Source organism: Mastigoproctus giganteus, chromosome 9 (genome assembly GCF_048544385.1).
Source record: "Mastigoproctus giganteus isolate SK-2022 chromosome 9, ASM4854438v1, whole genome shotgun sequence".
NCBI lineage: Eukaryota > Metazoa > Arthropoda > Arachnida > Uropygi > Thelyphonidae > Mastigoproctus > Mastigoproctus giganteus.
In genome coordinates, this window is record NC_143583.1 from 225,013,411 (window position 1) to 225,031,944 (window position 18,534).

The 18,534-nt window shown below is 39.1% G+C and overlaps 2 protein-coding genes across 4 annotated transcripts in view; one reads left to right on the forward strand and one right to left on the reverse strand.

Annotated features, from left to right (window-relative positions):
* The window catches only part of LOC150081139 (diphosphoinositol polyphosphate phosphohydrolase 1-like), a 154,043-nt gene extending 148,944 nt beyond the window's left edge, over positions 1–5,099 (reverse strand). For both annotated transcript variants that reach the window (XM_090381361.1, XM_090381362.1), the window contains exon 1: positions 4,900–5,099. In XM_090381361.1, coding sequence (XP_090237487.1) covers positions 4,900–4,998 — 99 coding nt within the window. In that variant the 5' untranslated portion in view covers positions 4,999–5,099. The remainder of the gene's footprint in view (positions 1–4,899) is intronic.
* A 14-nt stretch (positions 5,100–5,113) lies between these two features.
* LOC150081140 (inositol hexakisphosphate kinase 3-like) overlaps positions 5,114–18,534 on the forward strand; it is a 173,945-nt gene continuing 160,524 nt past the window's right edge. The window contains exon 1 of one of the 2 annotated variants that reach the window (XM_090381358.1): positions 5,114–5,199. The gene's annotated coding sequence lies outside the window, so the exon portion shown is untranslated. Of the gene's footprint in view, positions 5,200–5,313; positions 5,418–18,534 lie in introns of those variants that run through there. The other variant, XM_090381357.1, reaches the window with a different exon arrangement.

The following is an 18,534-nucleotide window of genomic DNA, read 5'->3' on the forward strand; positions in this document are numbered from 1 at the left end:
ATTATACTCATCAGAGTCATTAGGCCTATAGCACACTCCTACTCTCAATTTTGATTTACCCATGCTTATGTCACACCAAACTGACTCGACACTGCCTTGTCCATCGATGTCGACTGGCTTCACTTACTTGGATTTTATGTGTTTTTTAACTAATAGCATAACCCCTCCTCCCTTCCTATCCTGTCTATCCTTTCTGTAGACGTTGTACTCCCCAAATTCCAGTTCTGCATTCCTTATTTCTGTGTGACACCATGTCTCTGATATCCCAACAATATCTGCCTTTGATGTTTTGAGCAAAACCTCAAATTTATTTACTAAACTCCTAGCATTGGTGACACGCAAGTATACATGCACCTGTTTCTATTCTTAGCTACCCTAACACAACCCGTGTGTTTACTTGTACTGCAATGACTTCCAGCAGTCTCTGAAATATCCTGCATATTGTTTTTCAGGCTTCTGCTCATTCCAATAGAAGCAGTGCAAGAATCTCTTTCACCTCTGCCAGTGGCTACTGTTAATCTATTTGTCTTTGTCTCCCACCCAAGCTAGCAGTTTTCCGAACCACCTAACACTGCCTCGATAGCATCAGCAAATATTCTTGCACCCTTTCTATTTAAGTGTATCCCATCCCTGTAGAAGCAATCTCTTCTGTTAACAAGTACAGTCCAGGCTGAAAAAAATTCTACCCCTTGAGCCTTGCACAATCTTTCCAGGGCCGAATTGATCGACAAGGCTCTCATCATATACTCCCTCCTATCGTGTCTGGGCAGAATTGCAGACACTTTCAAATTCAACCCTACTTCACGGCTTTTTTTCAACAGTGACCTGTACTAGTTAAGTAATTCTGCTGGTCTCCTACTCTTAATATCATTAATGCCAACGTATACAACTATATCACCTTTTGTGCCCTTAAAAGATGATATCCGCTCTACAACGTCATCAACCTTTGCCCCTGGCAGACATACCCTGGTCCTGTTCCACCTATCCTTTTTACAAAGCATGTTCCCTGTTTCCCTGACAATAGAGTCACCAACAACTACTAAGAATAAGAAGAGATAAGAAGAGAAACACATGGATTAGGCAGCAAAATCAAGTAAAAGACACTCTTATCAAAACTAAAGAACTAAAATGGTCTTGGGCAGGACACATAGCTCGAAGACAATGTCAGATGGACTAAGAAAATAACATAATGGTACCCAAGAGGAGCTAGAAGAAAACCCGGACAACAGCGGAGATGAACAGACAAAATTCACGAGTTTGTGTGGGTGGTAAATGGATGGCCATCGCACAAAACAGAAGGAACTAGAAAGTTACTAGAGAGGCGTTCATCCTGCAGTGGACTGAAAATGGCTGATGATGATTCATAGAGCCTTTGTTATTGCTAGTAATGGCACAAACACTATATCTCATAACTAGTAAATTTTAATGAAAAGAAGAGGCATCAGTTAAGGTGTGGACAGGAAAATGAACCAAAATTATCAGAGTCAAGTATGAGTAAAACAGAGGAGAGGTTACTGATATTAAAAAAAAATCGCCTTTACCATGACAGTTACTTAGCCATAGGTCCTACATGGACTGGCAAAAATTGTTCCTTTCCATTATTCACTGTTTACAGGAAAAAAGCTAACAAACACAGCTATGGCCCCAGCCAAGTTAAACTGACATTCACTACTAATCGTGGCCACTTTTAAAATAAAACAACTGCTGACTTCTAACGACTTTTGGATTCACAAAGCAAAAATTGCAAAGGGTTTGAGAAGAAATTAATTATCATGAAAAAGCTCAAGCAAGCAAACTATTTTAGTAGCTGAGCTAGTTGCACAAAAATTAAAAGTCATGCTATTACTGAAAGTCTAATAATTAGCATTAGTGGAGGCATATGATGCAAGAAAGCAAGCTTAAACAACACCAGCCAAAAAACCTTCCCATCCATTAGCTCCAAATGTTTGTCTAGTTCTGCCAGTTTGTGTAGTAATGCCTGCTTATAAAATAATGAAAATAACGAGAAGCTGAAAATGAAATTGACAAAGTTCTCTTTCTAATGATACTATTAACAAGCATGGATAATATGTCACATGACACTGAAGATGTCGGAAATAATAACGTTGATCTCCAAGTTGATAAGTCAACAAGCAACATGTCTGTTGACAAGTCAACTTGAAGAAGAAAGTTTTACAAACACAAATATTTATTTACAATATGACTTGGAGAGCAAGGTTTCTTTACAACAAAAATTTCCATTATTTCACCTTAATTATCAAACGAAAACTAAGACGAAATAATGGAAATTTTTGTTGTTGTAAAGAACTGTCAGAAACAACCAAAGTTCAAGATATTTTCAACATCTGGTATTCTTACTTGGAATCCTGTGGTTTGTGGTGAGATTTGTACAGATGGCATCCCCCCCCTCGATAATTAGTTCAATAAAAGGCTTGGTTAAACCTGTCAAAGGTGTAATCCTTGATGTCATAATGACCCACTACTGTGTACATCTAAAAAGGTATTAGGGAGGATTTAACACGGACAATTTTATAAAGCAGCACCATCTTAAATTACATGCTTTCAAAGTTGTGTGAAGATAGGCAAAAAGACCATTTCACACTCCTACATACTGAGGTTAGATGACTTTCAAGAAGGAGAATTTTAGTAAGGCTACTTGAACTGCAAGAGGAAGCACTGCCTTACTTCAAAGATAAAGAAAGTCATTTTTTATGACTTTCTTGAAAATACAAAATGACTGCTGAAATTAGCCTACTTAAAGATATTTATCAGCATTTAAACACTTTGAATACAGGCACATAGGGCCTAGAAAAAAACATTCTAAGTTCTCCAGACAAACTTCTTACATTCAAGAATAAACTCAAGGTATGGAAAAAAAACACCTTTCAAACGGAAATATTGAAATGTTTTTGCTCCTAATTCCGAGTCAGGGAGATTAAAGAAATCATCCCATTAATTACTGTCTGTAATTTTGTGAATTAATTATTGTCATTAATATATATCCTCATTATATCACTGCACTACAGTACAGTGTGACTGAACTTTGAACGAAAAATGCAATGAAATGGAACCTAATGTTTTGAATTTTAATTAAAAAAAAAAAAAAAAATCCTGTGATTTCAGCAGAAGCAGTGAAAACCTTAAACTTCTTACCTCTGCAAACAGTGTCTCATGTCTGAGAGACATTAAACATATAAAAAAAAAAAAAAAACGACACTGTCTGTTGAGGAAGAACTGCAGGGATGTTTGTCAAAAATTCAAGATTTGTGCAAAAAGAAACAAGTCCAAGTGTCACACTAAAACTTAACCTTATACTGGCTTTGGATATGAACTTTACTTTGATGTTTAAGAAAACTTTATTTTGTCCTGATATTTTTATATATTAAAAAAAAAAACATTAGATAACACCAAAAAAAAATGCTTTTCCCCCTTTCTTTCGAGAGTATGAAGTGGGATTATCTCAGAGATTTCCGTTCTTCGAAAACTTGGTTGGATACTGTTTTGATCACAATGTTGGCACAGATCAAATTAGTGAAATTACTCTTGTAGGGATGAAATCCTTTATTCCACATTAAAACCTTGGATTTCCAAATGATGTTCTATGGCTGTTCAAGATAAGAATAACGCAATTAGCCTGCATCCGAATCTGCTGCTTCATTTTCTGCCCACTCACAACTGTTACAGGTATTAATCAATCCAAAGTTCATTTTAAACAACCAGTTAAGCATTCTGCTCTCTTACCAAAGTTATTGGTACAACTTATATCCTTCTATACTCTCACCCCTGTTAAAACCTTATGGTTCTATTACATCCACTAGCATCCTATTTTGATTCTAACTCTTGTATTGCTGATCATAGTAAACCTCGTCCTACCATACTCAGAACACTCCACTTATGCCTCCTGTGGGCTTCCAACAGGACGTTAGAAGCATCTGAACAATCTCAATGCTAGGAAAGCTCTGATCCTGATGGCACTTCTCCACTTTCCTCAGAATTGTCCTCCTGAGCATGCATTTGTTCTGTTACCTCAATTTCACTTTCTTATTCCACTGGTGTCTTTCCTTCAGCTTAGAAATTTGCTCATATCCAGCTAGCCATCCATAAAAAGGTTTCCAAACCTCTCCCATCCTACCTCTTCTGTTTCCAAATTAACGAAGAAACCTATTAAATCTAACCCTATCTTGAAATCTTCCATCTGATCAATATTCACCAATATGGATTCTGTCAGTGTTGATCAACCATTTTTTTAATCTTAAATCTAATTCTGTGATAGTGTTATTATTTTAAAACTGCTGTATGTGATGTTATTTTCATTAATATGCATCCTCATTATATCTCTGCTAAGATGCAAATGATCCTGCTTCCTTGGCGTTTTGGGATATGCCATTATTTACTTATTGTTGTACAATCAGGTGTTATGTGCTGCAGCCCAACCTTGTAGTCTGCATCTTGGCAATAAACTGACATTGTTTGAAAAGTGATATTGACTGATACTGAATTTTATCTGATTAATAGTGAATTGAAACTTATATTGATTGAATGATTTGTTGACTAAGCTGCTCTTTAAAAAAAATAATAAATTAAGCAAAAATTTATTTGAATGGGGAGATAGGCAATGCAGATTCAAAACGGGCGTCTAGTTATCAAACATAATGAATATTTTGGCAATAGGTGATAATGGGGGTGTCATAACCTCGAGTTTCAACTGAGAACTAATGAACACGTTAAACTTGACAAATACCCTTTTATAATGAAAAAAAAAAGCGCATTACAACATCAAATAGGTTGTGTATAATGATATGATTAATTCCAATAAATATAAACTACAGTGTGTGACAGTGTTGATTTAAAAAGGGAAAAAAAAAAAAAACTTGTTTTGGTGGACACTAAAATATATACCTCGCTTTCTTCTTCATTACGTACGCATAAACAAGCTGCCCGTCTCCGAAAACCATCTTCATCATACGTTCGAGTTGAATTTGGTTTTTCTTTAACCATTTTGTTCAACAAAAGTACAAGAAATTTTGTGCAGAAACTACGTATGCATTTCACAATGCCGGTCAAACACAACTCGCCATAAAATCAATCAGAATTCCTGAAATCCATCCTGGAAAAAAAGATAGCCTCGTTCTCTTCCCTTGATCCAAAGTGCTTCAGGAGCTGTTTGCAAATTGCTATAATGATGGAAAATCATGTATTGTAAGTTGTTTGTAATCTTTGCGTGATGATTCATCACATGTAAACAGGCGGAGCTATATATATATATATATATATATATATACATACACACACACATATTTACTTATTTAATTAAATATATATAAAGCGATATATGCACAGAGAACGTTATTTTAATTAAGACTGGAGAGAATTTAATAAATCAGCTGTTTCGGGGATGTGATTGGTTTTTAGAAAAGGTAGGAATTAATTTTCACCATTTTATTAAGTATTTACGTTTACAAGTTGTGGATATTAAAACTTATATTATCACAAATCGCGCAGCTTGTGTGAATATACCAATTAAAAAATCACCTTAAAATTTATAAATAAATGTCGATGCGAAAGGTAGCTCATGCAGTCTGTAAGAGCCAGTGTATCACATTTTGGCAGTTTTACACGAATTTTATACATGATCTGATATACATATTCAGATTTAAGTGCAGCTTTTCACTGTACGTAAAAACGTGATGGCAGTACATAATACTGGTTTCCAGTTCCCAAAAACTTTTCACAAAGATGACAATAAGGTAAAAGTTTATAATTGCTTGAAATCTCAGATCTTCAACTAGTTTAAAATCCTTTTCTGTAGTGATATAGTCATTTCTTGTATCTATGTATATGATGAGACCCTTGTCAATTAATTTGGATCTAGATAGACTGGGTTCGTGGAGTAGAATTTTTCTCAGCTTGGTGAGAGCATTCTCAATCAGTTCAGCAATGGAGAGATTGGGCAAGGCTAATGGGATGGAATTTTTCCTAGCATGACCTGTGCTTGTTACCAGGAGACATTTTGCTGTTTCTATAGGAATAAGACACTTACATAAGGGGAGCAAAAATGTTTGGGGATGCTATCATGCCATTGTTAGATAGTTTGAAGAATTGCTAGCCAGGTTGGGGATAATCTAACAAATAAATAAACAGCAGGCAGAGGTGAGAGTGATTATTATACTGCATCTATTAGCACATGCAACAGCCTGGAAACTAAGATACCACAGATTTCAAGGCCTCCTGGGGGTCCTAGTGGAAAAAGCAAATATATGGATTGCATTAGGGTTACTAAGAGTAAAAATATTTCAGATATACTTTTATGTACACTAATGCTAGGAACATATTAAATAAATTTGATGAATCAGAAGTACTAATCAAATCATCTAATGCAGACAAAGTGTTGATATCAGAAACATGGTATCACTAAGATATAAGGAGTGCAGAATTCAATATGGGGAATAGTGTGTGCGTACAGACAGGTTGCGGAACATATTTCATAAGGAACGTATTAAATCTAAGTCAGTGCATTTGGTAGACATGGGTGGCCAGTGCAATGTTGAAGAAATTTGGTGTGACATAAGCAGCGAAAGAACAAAGGTTAGGGAAGGAGTGTCTTATAGGCCTAAGGATTGGCATTAGTAGAGGCATATGATGCAAGAAAGCAAGCTTATATAGCATCAGCCAAAAAAAAGACTTTCCTGTTTCATCCATCCAAAAGATTGTCTAGTTCAGCCTTGAATTTATTTAAGCTGTCAACTTCTACAACAATAGATGGAAGTTTATTCTAGCAATCAACCACCTACTGTGTAAAGGCAAATTTCTGCACATCTATTGTGTGACTGTCTTTCCTCAATTTGAATTTATGCCCCTCAAGTGTGAAATCTGAGCATGAGGAAGAATCCTATCAGCATTGAGCTTCCCCAAACCATTCAATCCCTTAGACACCTCAATCAGATCACCTTACTGTTCCCTAGTCTCCAGACACTACAACTTGCAGACTTCAGATTTTCTTGGTAAGAGTAACCCTTTGTTTCACTCACTAATATCGTTTCACTTCTCTGTACTTATTCTAGCAGCTCTACATCTTTCCTAAAATGAGGCCTCCAGACCTGTATACAGTACTCAAGGTGTGGCCTAACCATCGCCTTGTACAAGGGGATAATCACCTCCTTTATCCCTCCTAGAAAAATACCTGTATATCATTGACAAGACACCATGAGCTACTCTTGCAGACCATCTGCACTGCTCAGAAAACTTCATATCTGGCTGCATAATTACCCCTAGATCCTTTTCTTTCTCTACCACTATCGGTGTTGATACATTACTCTACCACACAGAGTTGATACATTACTCTGGGGTTACTGCTTCCGATATGTAGTACTTTACATTTGTCAATGTTAAACTTCATTTGCCACCTCAGACAATCTCCTCAACTTTTCTAGATCCTGTTGCAGCAGCAGCATACTGTCATTAGTGTCATTAACAACCCTGCCAACCTTTGTATCGTCTGCAAACTTGGACATTAAGCCTGATATACTCATCAATATCATTTATAAATAGAGAAAACAACAATGGACCGAACACTGAATCCTGAGGGACTCCACTAATAACATTAGTCCACGAAGAGCAGTATCCATTGCTTAACATTCTCTCTCTTCTCCCACTCAACTATCCCTTTATCCATAGCAGTACTTTGCCTCCAATGCCACACTGCACATTGGAGGCAATGTTGCACAGGGAAGGCTGCTGCAATTTGTGCAGCAGTCTTCCATGTGCAACTATCAAAAGCCTTTCTAAGATTCAAATATATGATATCAAAGTTATTCCCTGCAACTAGTTACTTTGTGACCACATCATAGTATCCAATCAAATTGGTCAGACAAGACATCCCCCTTAACAAACCCATGCTGTGTCCGAGCTCGAACTGAAATCTTGTCTGGATGATCCTGCAGTGCTTCTTTATCCAGTGCCTCCATTAATTTCCCTGGAACAGAAGTTAAATTTGCAGGTCTATAATTACTTGTGTCGCCCTTTGATCCTTCTATGTGAATTGGAGTCACATTTTCACATCTCCAGTCTACGGGTACCTCCCCTGAGTCCAAGGAATCTCTCATAATTATGGCTGAGGGTTTGCTTACTTCCTTTACTGCCTTATTTAATAGAACTGGATAGATTCCATCCACCCCAGGTGCCTTTCTTATGTTTATCTTCAACAATTTCTCCTCCAATTTGCTCTCAGTTATTACAAGATTATCTAGCTTACTGCCAGAGTTTAATACACCTCTCGCATTCCCCTCCTTGAATAACTCCTCTGTGAATGTAGATGCAAAATATTTATTTAGTTCCTTAGCTACTTGAGCAGGATAATCAACAGTTGAACCATTGATATCAAGTGGACCAATCTCATTCATCCCCTTCCTTTTAGAGTTTACATAGTTAAAGAACTCTTTGCATCCTTTGCAAAAAGATTTCTCTTAATCTGCCTTTGCCTGACTAACTTCCATTGTGGCTTAGTTACAGACCAGCTTATATCTATCATAGGCTTCTGTTTGTTTGTTATTTCGTTTTTAGGAGCATTAGCAACTAAGGCCATATTGCTCCGGGGATATGCGGTGGTCATTCCCTGACCTTTCCACCTCCTCCGTATTTGTTGGGCACGGGCTTGAACCCCGGTCTAATCAAGAAGTGTGCTACGCACTGTTGCTCCTGCCCACCTGGCTACGAGGCGCCCAAATGCTTCTGTGTCACCTCTTAATTTATATGTATCCCATGCACTTTTCTTCTCTCCCACATCTCTAATTATTTCATCTGACATCCATTTAAACCTCTAATGAGTACAACGAACAATTGTACAGAGAAATAGAGTGGATTAGTAAATCAAAATATCTTATAATGGAGGATTTTAACTTCGCAGATATTGACTGGAACTTGTGGATTAATCACTGTTTTCTGAAGCAACATGTATGTAAGGCAACCAGAGAGGCTAATACCCTTGATCTGGTTATCAGCAGTGATTATTTGTGTATAAAAAATTGGCACATAATGTAACCACTAGAAGGCAGTGATCACAGTGTACTGATGTGGATTTACTTAAAGATGTAACTACCATCAGGGTTAAAGGGAAGGGTTTTTGCTGCCATAAAGTTTTTTTTTTTTTTTTTTTTTTTATGAAAACCCCAAAGATGAGAGGTATTAGAACCTCTAGTATGTAGTACCGTGCATGGGTTAGAGGATGAGAAGACGAAAGACGATATTTGTTGACATTGGACTTGAACTTCTATCGACTGTAATTTTCAGGAAATACATATAAAGTAAGGTTGTTCCAGAAACTGGCAGTTGAATGAATAAACAAGGAAGATGAAAAGTTGGTTCTGTGAGTTTCAAGTAGGACAGTAAATGGATTTTGGCTGGTGGCGGCACAGGTTCAGACTGTTTTGAAAGAGAGAGCGGGAATTATAGAAGCCAATTCAGAAGAACAGGGATGGGATACACTTAAATAGAAAGGGTGCAAGAATATTTGCTGATGCTATCGAGGCAGTGGTAGGTGGGTCGGAAAACTGCTAGCTTGGGGGGGGGGGGACAAGACCAATAGATTGACAGTAGCCACTGGCAGAGGTGAAAGAGATTCTTGCACTGCTTCTATTAGAATGAGCAGAAGCCTGAAAAACAAGATGCATGGTATTTCAGAGACTGCTGGGAGCCATTGCGGTACAAGTAAACACATGGGTTGTGTTAGGGTAGCTAAGAATAGAAACAGGTGCAGGTATACTTGCGTGTACACCAATGCTAGGAGTTTAGTAAATAAATTTGATGAATTTGAGGTATTGCTCAAAACATCAAAGGCAGATATTGTTGGGATATCAGAGACGTGGTGTCACACAGATATAAGGGATGCAGAACTGCAATTTGGGGAGTACAACGTCTACAGAAAGGATAGACAGGATAGGAAGGGGGGAGGGGTTATGCTATTAGTTAAGAAACACATAAAAACCAAGGAAGTGAAGCCAGTCGACATCGTTGGACAGTGCAGTGTTGAGTCAGTTTGGTGTGACATAAGCATTGGGAGATCAAAATTGAGAGTAGGAGTGTGCTATAGGCCTAATGACTCTGATGAGTATAATAAGGAACTGTACAGGGAAATAGAGTGGGCCAGTAAATCAGAGAGTCTTATAATGGGAGATTTTAATTTCCCAGATATTGACTGGAATTTGGGGGCTGGTTACTCACACACTAGCAGGGCTTTTGTGGATTTATTGGATGATTGTTTTCTACATCAGCATGTTCGGGAAGCAACTAGAGGGAGTAATACTCTTGATTTGATTATCAGAAGTGATTCTTCATGCATTAAGAATCTGCAGATAAATGAACCACTAGGTGGCAGTGATCACAGTGTGCTGAAGTGGGATTTACTCAAAGAGGTAACTACCATTAGGGGTAAAGGGAAGGGTTATTGCTTCCGTAAAGGCGACTACGATGGACTGAGACAGTATTTAAATTCTATACAGTGGGACCAACTGATGATGTTACCAACAGCAAATTCAAAATGGGAAGCATTCAAAGAATTAATCTTGGAAGCTACTAGGCTTTACATACCAACTAAGAAATATTGTTCAAGGTTTAGGCCAAAATGGATGTCAGATGAACTAATCAGGCATATGGCAGAGAAGAAAAATGCATGGGATACTTAAAAATTAACACATGACACAGAAGCCTATGACAGATACAAGTTGATATGCAACCAAGTTACAAAGGAGGTTAGGCAGGCGAAGGCAGATTACGAGAAATCCTTGGCAAGGGATGCAAAGAAAAACAGCAAAGAGTTCTTTACTTATGTAAACTCTAGAAGGAAGGGGATGAATCAGATTGGTCCACTTGATATTGATGGGTCAACTGTTGATGATCCTGCTCAGGTAGCTAACACACTAAATGAATATTTTGCATCGACATTCACACATGAGGAGTTATTCAGCAAGGGGAATGCCAGAGGTGTATTCAACTCTAGCAGTAAGCTACAGAATCTTGAAATAACTGGGAGTAAAGTGGAGGAGAAACTGCTGAAGATAAACACAAGAAAGGCACCCGGGGTGGATGGGATCTATGCAGTTATATTAAAGGAGGCAGCAAAGGAAGTAAGCAAACCCTTAGCCATAATTATGAGAGCTTCCTTGGACTCAGGGGAGGTACCCATAGACTGGAAATGTGCAAATGTGACCCCAATTCACAAAGGAGGATCAAAGGCTGACACAAGTAATTATAGACCTGTGAGCTTAACTTCTGTTCCAGGAAAATTAATGGAGGCACTGGTTAAAGAAGCACTGCAGGATCATTTAGACAAGACTTCAGTTATAGCTCAGACACAGCATGGTTTTGTTAAGGGGAAGTCTTGCCTGACCAACTTGATTGGATACTATGATGCAGTCACAAAAGAACTGGATGCAGGGTATAACTTTGTTATTATATACTTGGATCTTAGAAAGGCTTTTGATACTGTTGCACATGGAAGACTGCTACACAAATTGGAGCAGTGTGACATTGGAGGCAAATTGCTGCTATGGATAAAGGGGTGGTTGAGGGGGAGAAGACAGAGGGTGGTAATCAATGGACACTGCTCATTGTGGACTAATGTTATTAGTGGAGTCCCTCAGGGCTCAGTGTTGAAGATATGAAGTTCTCTGAGCAGTGCAGACAGGCTGTATGATGATATATAGGAATTTTTCTAGCAGGGATATCAAGCTTAATGTCCAAGTTTGCAGACGATACAAAGGTTGGCAGGGTTGTCAAGGACACTACTGACACTATGCTCCTGCAACAGGATCTGGAAAGGTTGAGCAGATGAGCTGATAGGTGGCAAATGAAGTTTAACATTGACAAATGTAAAATACTACACATGGGAAACAGCAACCCCAGAGCAACGTATCAACTCTGTGGTACTACACTGACAGTGGTAGAGAATGAAAGGGACTTGGGGGTGGTTGTGCAGGCAGATATGAAGTTCTCTGAGCAGTGCAGATGGGCTGCAAGAGTAGCTCATGGAGTATTGTCAATGATATACAGGAATTTTTCCAGCAGGGATAAGGAGGTGATTATTCCATTGTATAAGGCAATGGTCAGGCCACACCTAGAGTACTGTATACAGGTCTGGAGGCCTCATTTCAAGAAGGATGTAGAGCTGCTGGAACAAGTACAGAGAAGGGCAACAAGATTAGTGAATGGAACAAAGGGGTGCTCTTACGAAGAAAGGCTTAAGTTTTGCAAATTACAGTGTCTGGAGACTAGGCACCAGCGAGGTGATCTGATAGAGGTGTATAAAGCCTTGAATGGTTTAAGCATGCTCAATGCTGATGGGATTCTTCCTCTCGCTCAGAATAATCACCTGAGAAGGCATAAATTCAAATTGAGGAAAGACAGATGTAGGATAGACGTGCGGAAATTTGCCTTTAGCCAGCGGGTGGTTGGTTGGTGGAACAGACTTCCATCCCTTGTGGTGGAGGTTGATAGCCTAAATAAGTTTAAGGCTCAGCTGGACAGGTATTTTGAACGAACAGAGGGGTGAAGTGGAAGTGGGTTTTTTTTTTTTTTTTTTTTTTGGCTGATGCTGCATAAGCTTGCTTTCTTGCATCAAATGCCTCTACTAATGCTAATGCTAATGCTAAAGAACAGTGCCCATGGAAATATCTGTAGAAAAGACATGCAGCAGAAACAGTATATCTATGAGAAAGAGAGTGGAGAGACTCTGTTAGAGAGGAGTCATTAATTAATCTAACTGCCTTCTTCTGAATGGAATCTAGAAGCCTGAGAGAGATTTTGGGGACACCACCCCCAGATGTGGGAACAATATTCCATGGTAGGGCAGATTTGCGATTTGTACAGAGTGAACAGCTGTTTGGAAGAAAAGTAACGCCGAGAGCGAAAGAGAAAACCAAGTTTTTTAGATGCAGAGGAAGCAATATTTGTAATGTGTTTGTGGCAAGAGAGATTAGAAATCAGGGTAATCTCCAATCGAGATATATCATTTTGCCTAGAAATCGGAGTGTCACTAAAGATAAGCATAGGAGCAGAAGAATCCTTTTTGCGAGATATAAGACAAGACTGAGTTTTAGAACAATTGAAGCCAACTAAGTTGTCTTTGCCCCACTGGAGAAATACCTGGAGATTGGCATTTAAGGAACTGGTAGTAGATATTCGAGAATTTGAAGCTGATTGAGCAGGGCAAGGTTTCTCAAAATGGAAAGTGGAATGCAATGTGCTATCATCGGCAAAATTATGGGTAGGATTTCCAGTCAATGGAAGAAGGTCATTAATATACTAGAGGGAAAGAGTGGGGTAAAGAACTGGTACCTTGGGGGACACCACCATTAGTGGAGACTTTAGAAGACAGTGACCCATCTACCTTCTCCCTAAGTGAGCAATCAGAGAGAAAACTGGATAACCAATTACAAAAAACAGTTGGCAAACCATAAGATGGAATCTTGTTTAGAAGACCTTTAGGCCAAACACAATCGAAACCCTTTGAGATGTCAAGAGAAACGGCTTGTGTTTCACAAAACGTTTCCATTGAATTTGTCCATAAATGAGTAACATAAGCTAGAATATCATCAGTGGAACAACACTAATGGAACAATCCATACTAATCCATACTGCAATCGTTGATCAGATGGAAGGTTTCTAAGTAGTTTAAGAGTTGGCAGTTAATTGATATCTCCATTACTTTGGAAAGAGTAGAAGTAATTGCAATGGGACAATAATTGTATGGGAGGGATTTGTCACCATTTTTAGGAACTGGCTGGATATGAGCAAATCTTGAAGCAGAAAGAAAACATCTTTCGAATAAGAAAGTGAAAAAAGGTGGCAAAGAACAGGAGTAAATTCAGGACCACAGGTTTTGAGAACAAGTGGAGAAATACCATCAGGATCTGGAACTTTCTTAGCAAAATACCATCAGGATCTGCAGCTTTCAAGATTTGTCAAAATCCTTCTGACATCCTTTTGATGGATGACCACAGGAGGCATTGAATGGAGCGTGTTGGGAATGGTGGGAGGTGTTTTACCAAAATTATTAATACATGAGCTAGAAGAAAAATGGGATGCTAGCAGGTCAGCTTTATCCTTGGCTGAAGTTACAACAGAACCATCTGGTTAGGACAGAGGTGGGCAAAAGTTGCGGCCAATAGCTTTGGCAAGAGACCAGAATGCTTGGCTACCATTAGGGCCAGAAGCAAGTTTTCTACTCTTAGCCTGTTCAAATTATAGTTTGGACTGATTAATAATTGCTTTACAATTGTTGCGAGCTTTGGTGTAGGAAGAAAATGAAACTGAAGAATTGGAAACAAGCCGATTACAATATGCAATATTCTTCTCTTGAACAGCCTTATCACATTTATTGGAAAACCAAGGTTTAGATAAAGGATGAGATTTTAAAGTGAAGTGTGGAATAAAGGATTCCATTCCTATAAGAATAATTTCACTGACGCGATCTGAAGAAACGTTGACATCAGAAGTTTTGAAAAAGTAATCCAACCAAGGAAAAGAAGAAAAGAAATCTCGCAGGTCATCCCATTGTGCATTCTTATAATGCCAAACAATAAGAGGTTAGGAATAGCCATAAGATAAAGACTTCATTTGAGAAGAGACTATCACCAAGTTGTGATGTGAGGTGCCTAAAGGACCACTCACTTAGAAGGGTTGTTTGTGAGAACAAGATCAATCGTGTTGGCTGTATGGCTATGGATATTGTTGGAGTATCAGAGACATGTCACACAGATATTAAGAATGCAGAATTGGAATTTGGGGAGCACAATGTGTACAGAAAGGATATACACAATAGGAAGGGTGCAGTGGTTATGCTGTTAATTAAGAAAAACATAATTGTCCGGTATTCCTGTATATAAATGAGCAGTCTGTGCAAGGTCATTAGTAATTGCAAAAGCCTGAGCATCTCGACCAGCTTAGTCGATGTGACTAGAAAATGGAAACCAGCTGGAGTTGTGAACATTAAAATCACCAAGGAAAATTATCTCACCGTTAGGAAAGTTGGACAGAAAAAAGAAGAAGACTGAAGTTGCAAAGAGAGGAAGTCAAAGAGCTCCAAGTGATTAGAGACAACAACAGATGTATTTGTCACAATGAGGTACAGAAATTTTAAGCCAGAGAATATCGAAAAGAGGAGATTCCAGATTTCCAAGTCTCTGACAGGGAATATCGGAACAGACATATGCACAAGTACCACCTTTGAGGCAAAAGTTTGGGTAAATGAGATGAGCAGTATTTGAATCAACTGATAACTAAGATTCTGTCAGAAAAAGTACATGGAGTTTGGCAGACTGCAAATGGAAATGGACATCATTGAGATTAGAACTGAGACTATGTATATTTGTGAAATGTACTAGGAAAGTGTTTGGGAGGTTTAGATCTTTTTGCAAATAAGCTTCCTCTATTAGTTTGACAATTCGTGGTGTATTAAATAGTAAGAAAAAGGTGGGGGGGGGGAGACATGCTGTATGTAGTAATGAAATTTTTCGATATGGCGTATACATGGTGAGAATATACACCCAGATCCTTGATATAATGTGGCCTCGGCAATGTCACCCCCCCCCCTCCCACATACACACCACTCGGATTCCCTCAAATCACTATCTTGCAATGTAGAGGTAGCAAGATTACAAACTAGGTGATCCGGAAACCTCCTTAAAGTTACCAATAGGTTTGGTCTGGTGTACTAACTAGCAACCGGCCTGCGAACACCATTTTACAGCTGTACCTAAAGCTGCACCGTTTTAGAGCCCTCGAAATGTAAGGAAGATTGGATCTCACCATGATGTTCATCATAACCTCAAAAGTCATCAGTCATATTGCATGATGGAAGAAATGGGGAAGGGTTGACCGGAACTTAGCTCTGGAGACTAAACATGGGTTCCACCACTTCAAGCCTCCAATAAGCAAAGTGGTGGTATTGCACCGATTGAAGAGTCATCTAGCACCTTGTATTGTGTGGTAACACAGAGGGGCGGCATTCCTCCATGTGGTGTGGGTGCCACACTCTAACCCTTGCTTTGTTGGTTCACACCTGGGTGGTCACCCCCAGTGTGCTTATACCCAGGATTTGGCTGTCACAGACCGTCCGGACTTGGCCGAAATTGTGTCCACTTGACTTGAATGTCACCTGAATATCAGTTCCATCAGCATTTTAGACTCCCAGGTAGCAAGTACAGTCTTGTGTGGCATATTTCAGAGAATGTCTGTGACAACCTCAAGGATGAAAGGTGACTACAGTAGTCTCAGACAGTTTTTAAATTCTGTACAGCGGGACAAACTGATGATTTTACCAACAGCAAATTCTAAGTGGGAAGCATTCAAGGAATTAATCATGGAAGCACTAGGCTTTTCATACCAACTAAGAAATACTGTTCAAGGTTCAGGCCTAAATGGATGTCTGATGTGACTAAATGGATGTGATGTGACCTCCATTAATGAGTTACGCTTCTTGATTAGACCGGGGTTCGAGCCCATCACCACCAAATACGGAGGATGCGGAAAGGTCGGGGAATAACCACCGCATATCCCTGAGAAATATGGCCTTAGTTGCTAATGCTCCTGAAAAAAAAAAACCATTAATGAGACTTGTCGCAGAGAAGAAAAATGCATGGGATGGATATATAAATTATTAGGCGACACTGAAACCTATGGCAGATATAAGCTAGTCCATTATCAAGTCACAAAGGAGTTTAAGCAAGCAAATGCAGATTATGCAGATCTCTGGCAAAGGACTTCTTTATTTATATAAACTCAAAAAGGAAGGGGTTGAATCAGATTGGTCCACTTGATATTAGCATTAGTAGAGGCATTTGATGCAAGAAAGCAAACTTATGCAGCATCAGCCAAAAAAAAAAAAAATAAAGTAAAATAAATAAATAAAAAATAACCACTTCCACTTCACCCCTCTGTTCGTTCGAAATACCTGTCCAGCTGAGCCTTAAACTTATTTAGGCTATCAACTTCCACGACAAGGGATGGAAGTCTGTTCCACCAACCAACCACCCGCTGGCTAAAGGCAAATTTCCACACATCAATCCTACATCTGTCTTTCCTCAATTTGAACTTATGCCCTCTCAGGTGATTATTCTGAGCAAGAGGAAGAATCCCATCAGCATTGAGCATGCTCAAACCATTCAAGGCTTTATACGCCTCTTTCAGACCACCTTGCCGATGCATAGTCTCCAGACACTGTAATTTGCAAAACTTAAGCCTTTCTTCGTAAGAGCAACCCTTTGTTCCATTCACTAATCTTGTTGCCCTTCTCTGTACTCGTTCCAGCAGCTCTACATCCTTCTTGAAATGAGGCCTCCAGACCTGTATACAGTACTCTAGGTGTGGTCTGACCATTGCTTTATACAAGGGAATAATCACCTCCTTAACCCTGCTAGAAAAATTCCTATATATCATTGACAATACACCATTAGCTACTCTTGCAGCCCGTCTGCACTGCTCAGAGAACTTCATATCTGCCTGCACAACCACCGCCAGGTCCCTTTCATTCTCTACCACTGTCAGTGTAGTACCACAGAGTTGATACGTTTCTCTGGGGTTGCTGTTTCCCATATGTAGTACTTTACATTTGTCAATGTTAAACTTCATTTGCCACCTCTCAGCCCATCTTCTCAACCTTTCCAGATCCTGTTGCAGCAGCAGCATAGTGTCAGTAGTGTCCTTGACAACCCTGCCAACCTTTGTATCGTCTGCAAACTTGGACATTAAGCTTGATATACCATCATCAATATCATTTATAAATACAGAGAACAATAAAGGACCCAATACTGAACCCTGAGGAACTCCACTAATAACATTAGTCCACGATGAGCAGTGTCCATTGATTACCACTCTCTGCCTTCTCCCCCTCAACCACCCCTTTATCCATAGCAGCAATTTGCCTCCAGTGCCACACTGCTCCAATTTGTGCAGCAGTCTTCCATGTGCAACAGTATCAAAAGCCTTTCTAAGATCCAAGTATATAATATCAAAGTTATTCCCTGCATCCAGTTCTTTTGTGACTGCATCATAGTATCCAATCAAATTGGTCAGGCAAGACTTCCCCTTAACAAAACCATGCTGTGTTTGAGCTATAACTGAAGTCTTGTCTAGATGATCCTGCAGTGCTTCTTTAACCAGTGCCTCCATTAATTTTCCAGGAACAGAAGTTAAACTCACAGGTCTATAATTACTTGTGTCAGCCTTTGATCCTCCCTTGTGAATTGGGGTCACATTTGCACATCTCCAGTCCATGGGTACCCCTGAGTCCAAGAAAGCTCTCATAATTATGGCTAAGGGTTTGCTTACTTCCTTTGCTGCCTCCTATAATATAACTGGATAGATCCCATCCACCCCAGGTGCCTTTCTTGTGTTTATCTTCAACAGTTTCTCCTCCACTTTACTCTCAGTTATTACAAGATTCTCTAGCTTACTGCTAGAGTTGAATACACCTCTTGCATTCCCCTCGCTGAATAACTCCTCATGTGTGAATGTCGATGCAAAATATTCATTTAGTTTGTTAGC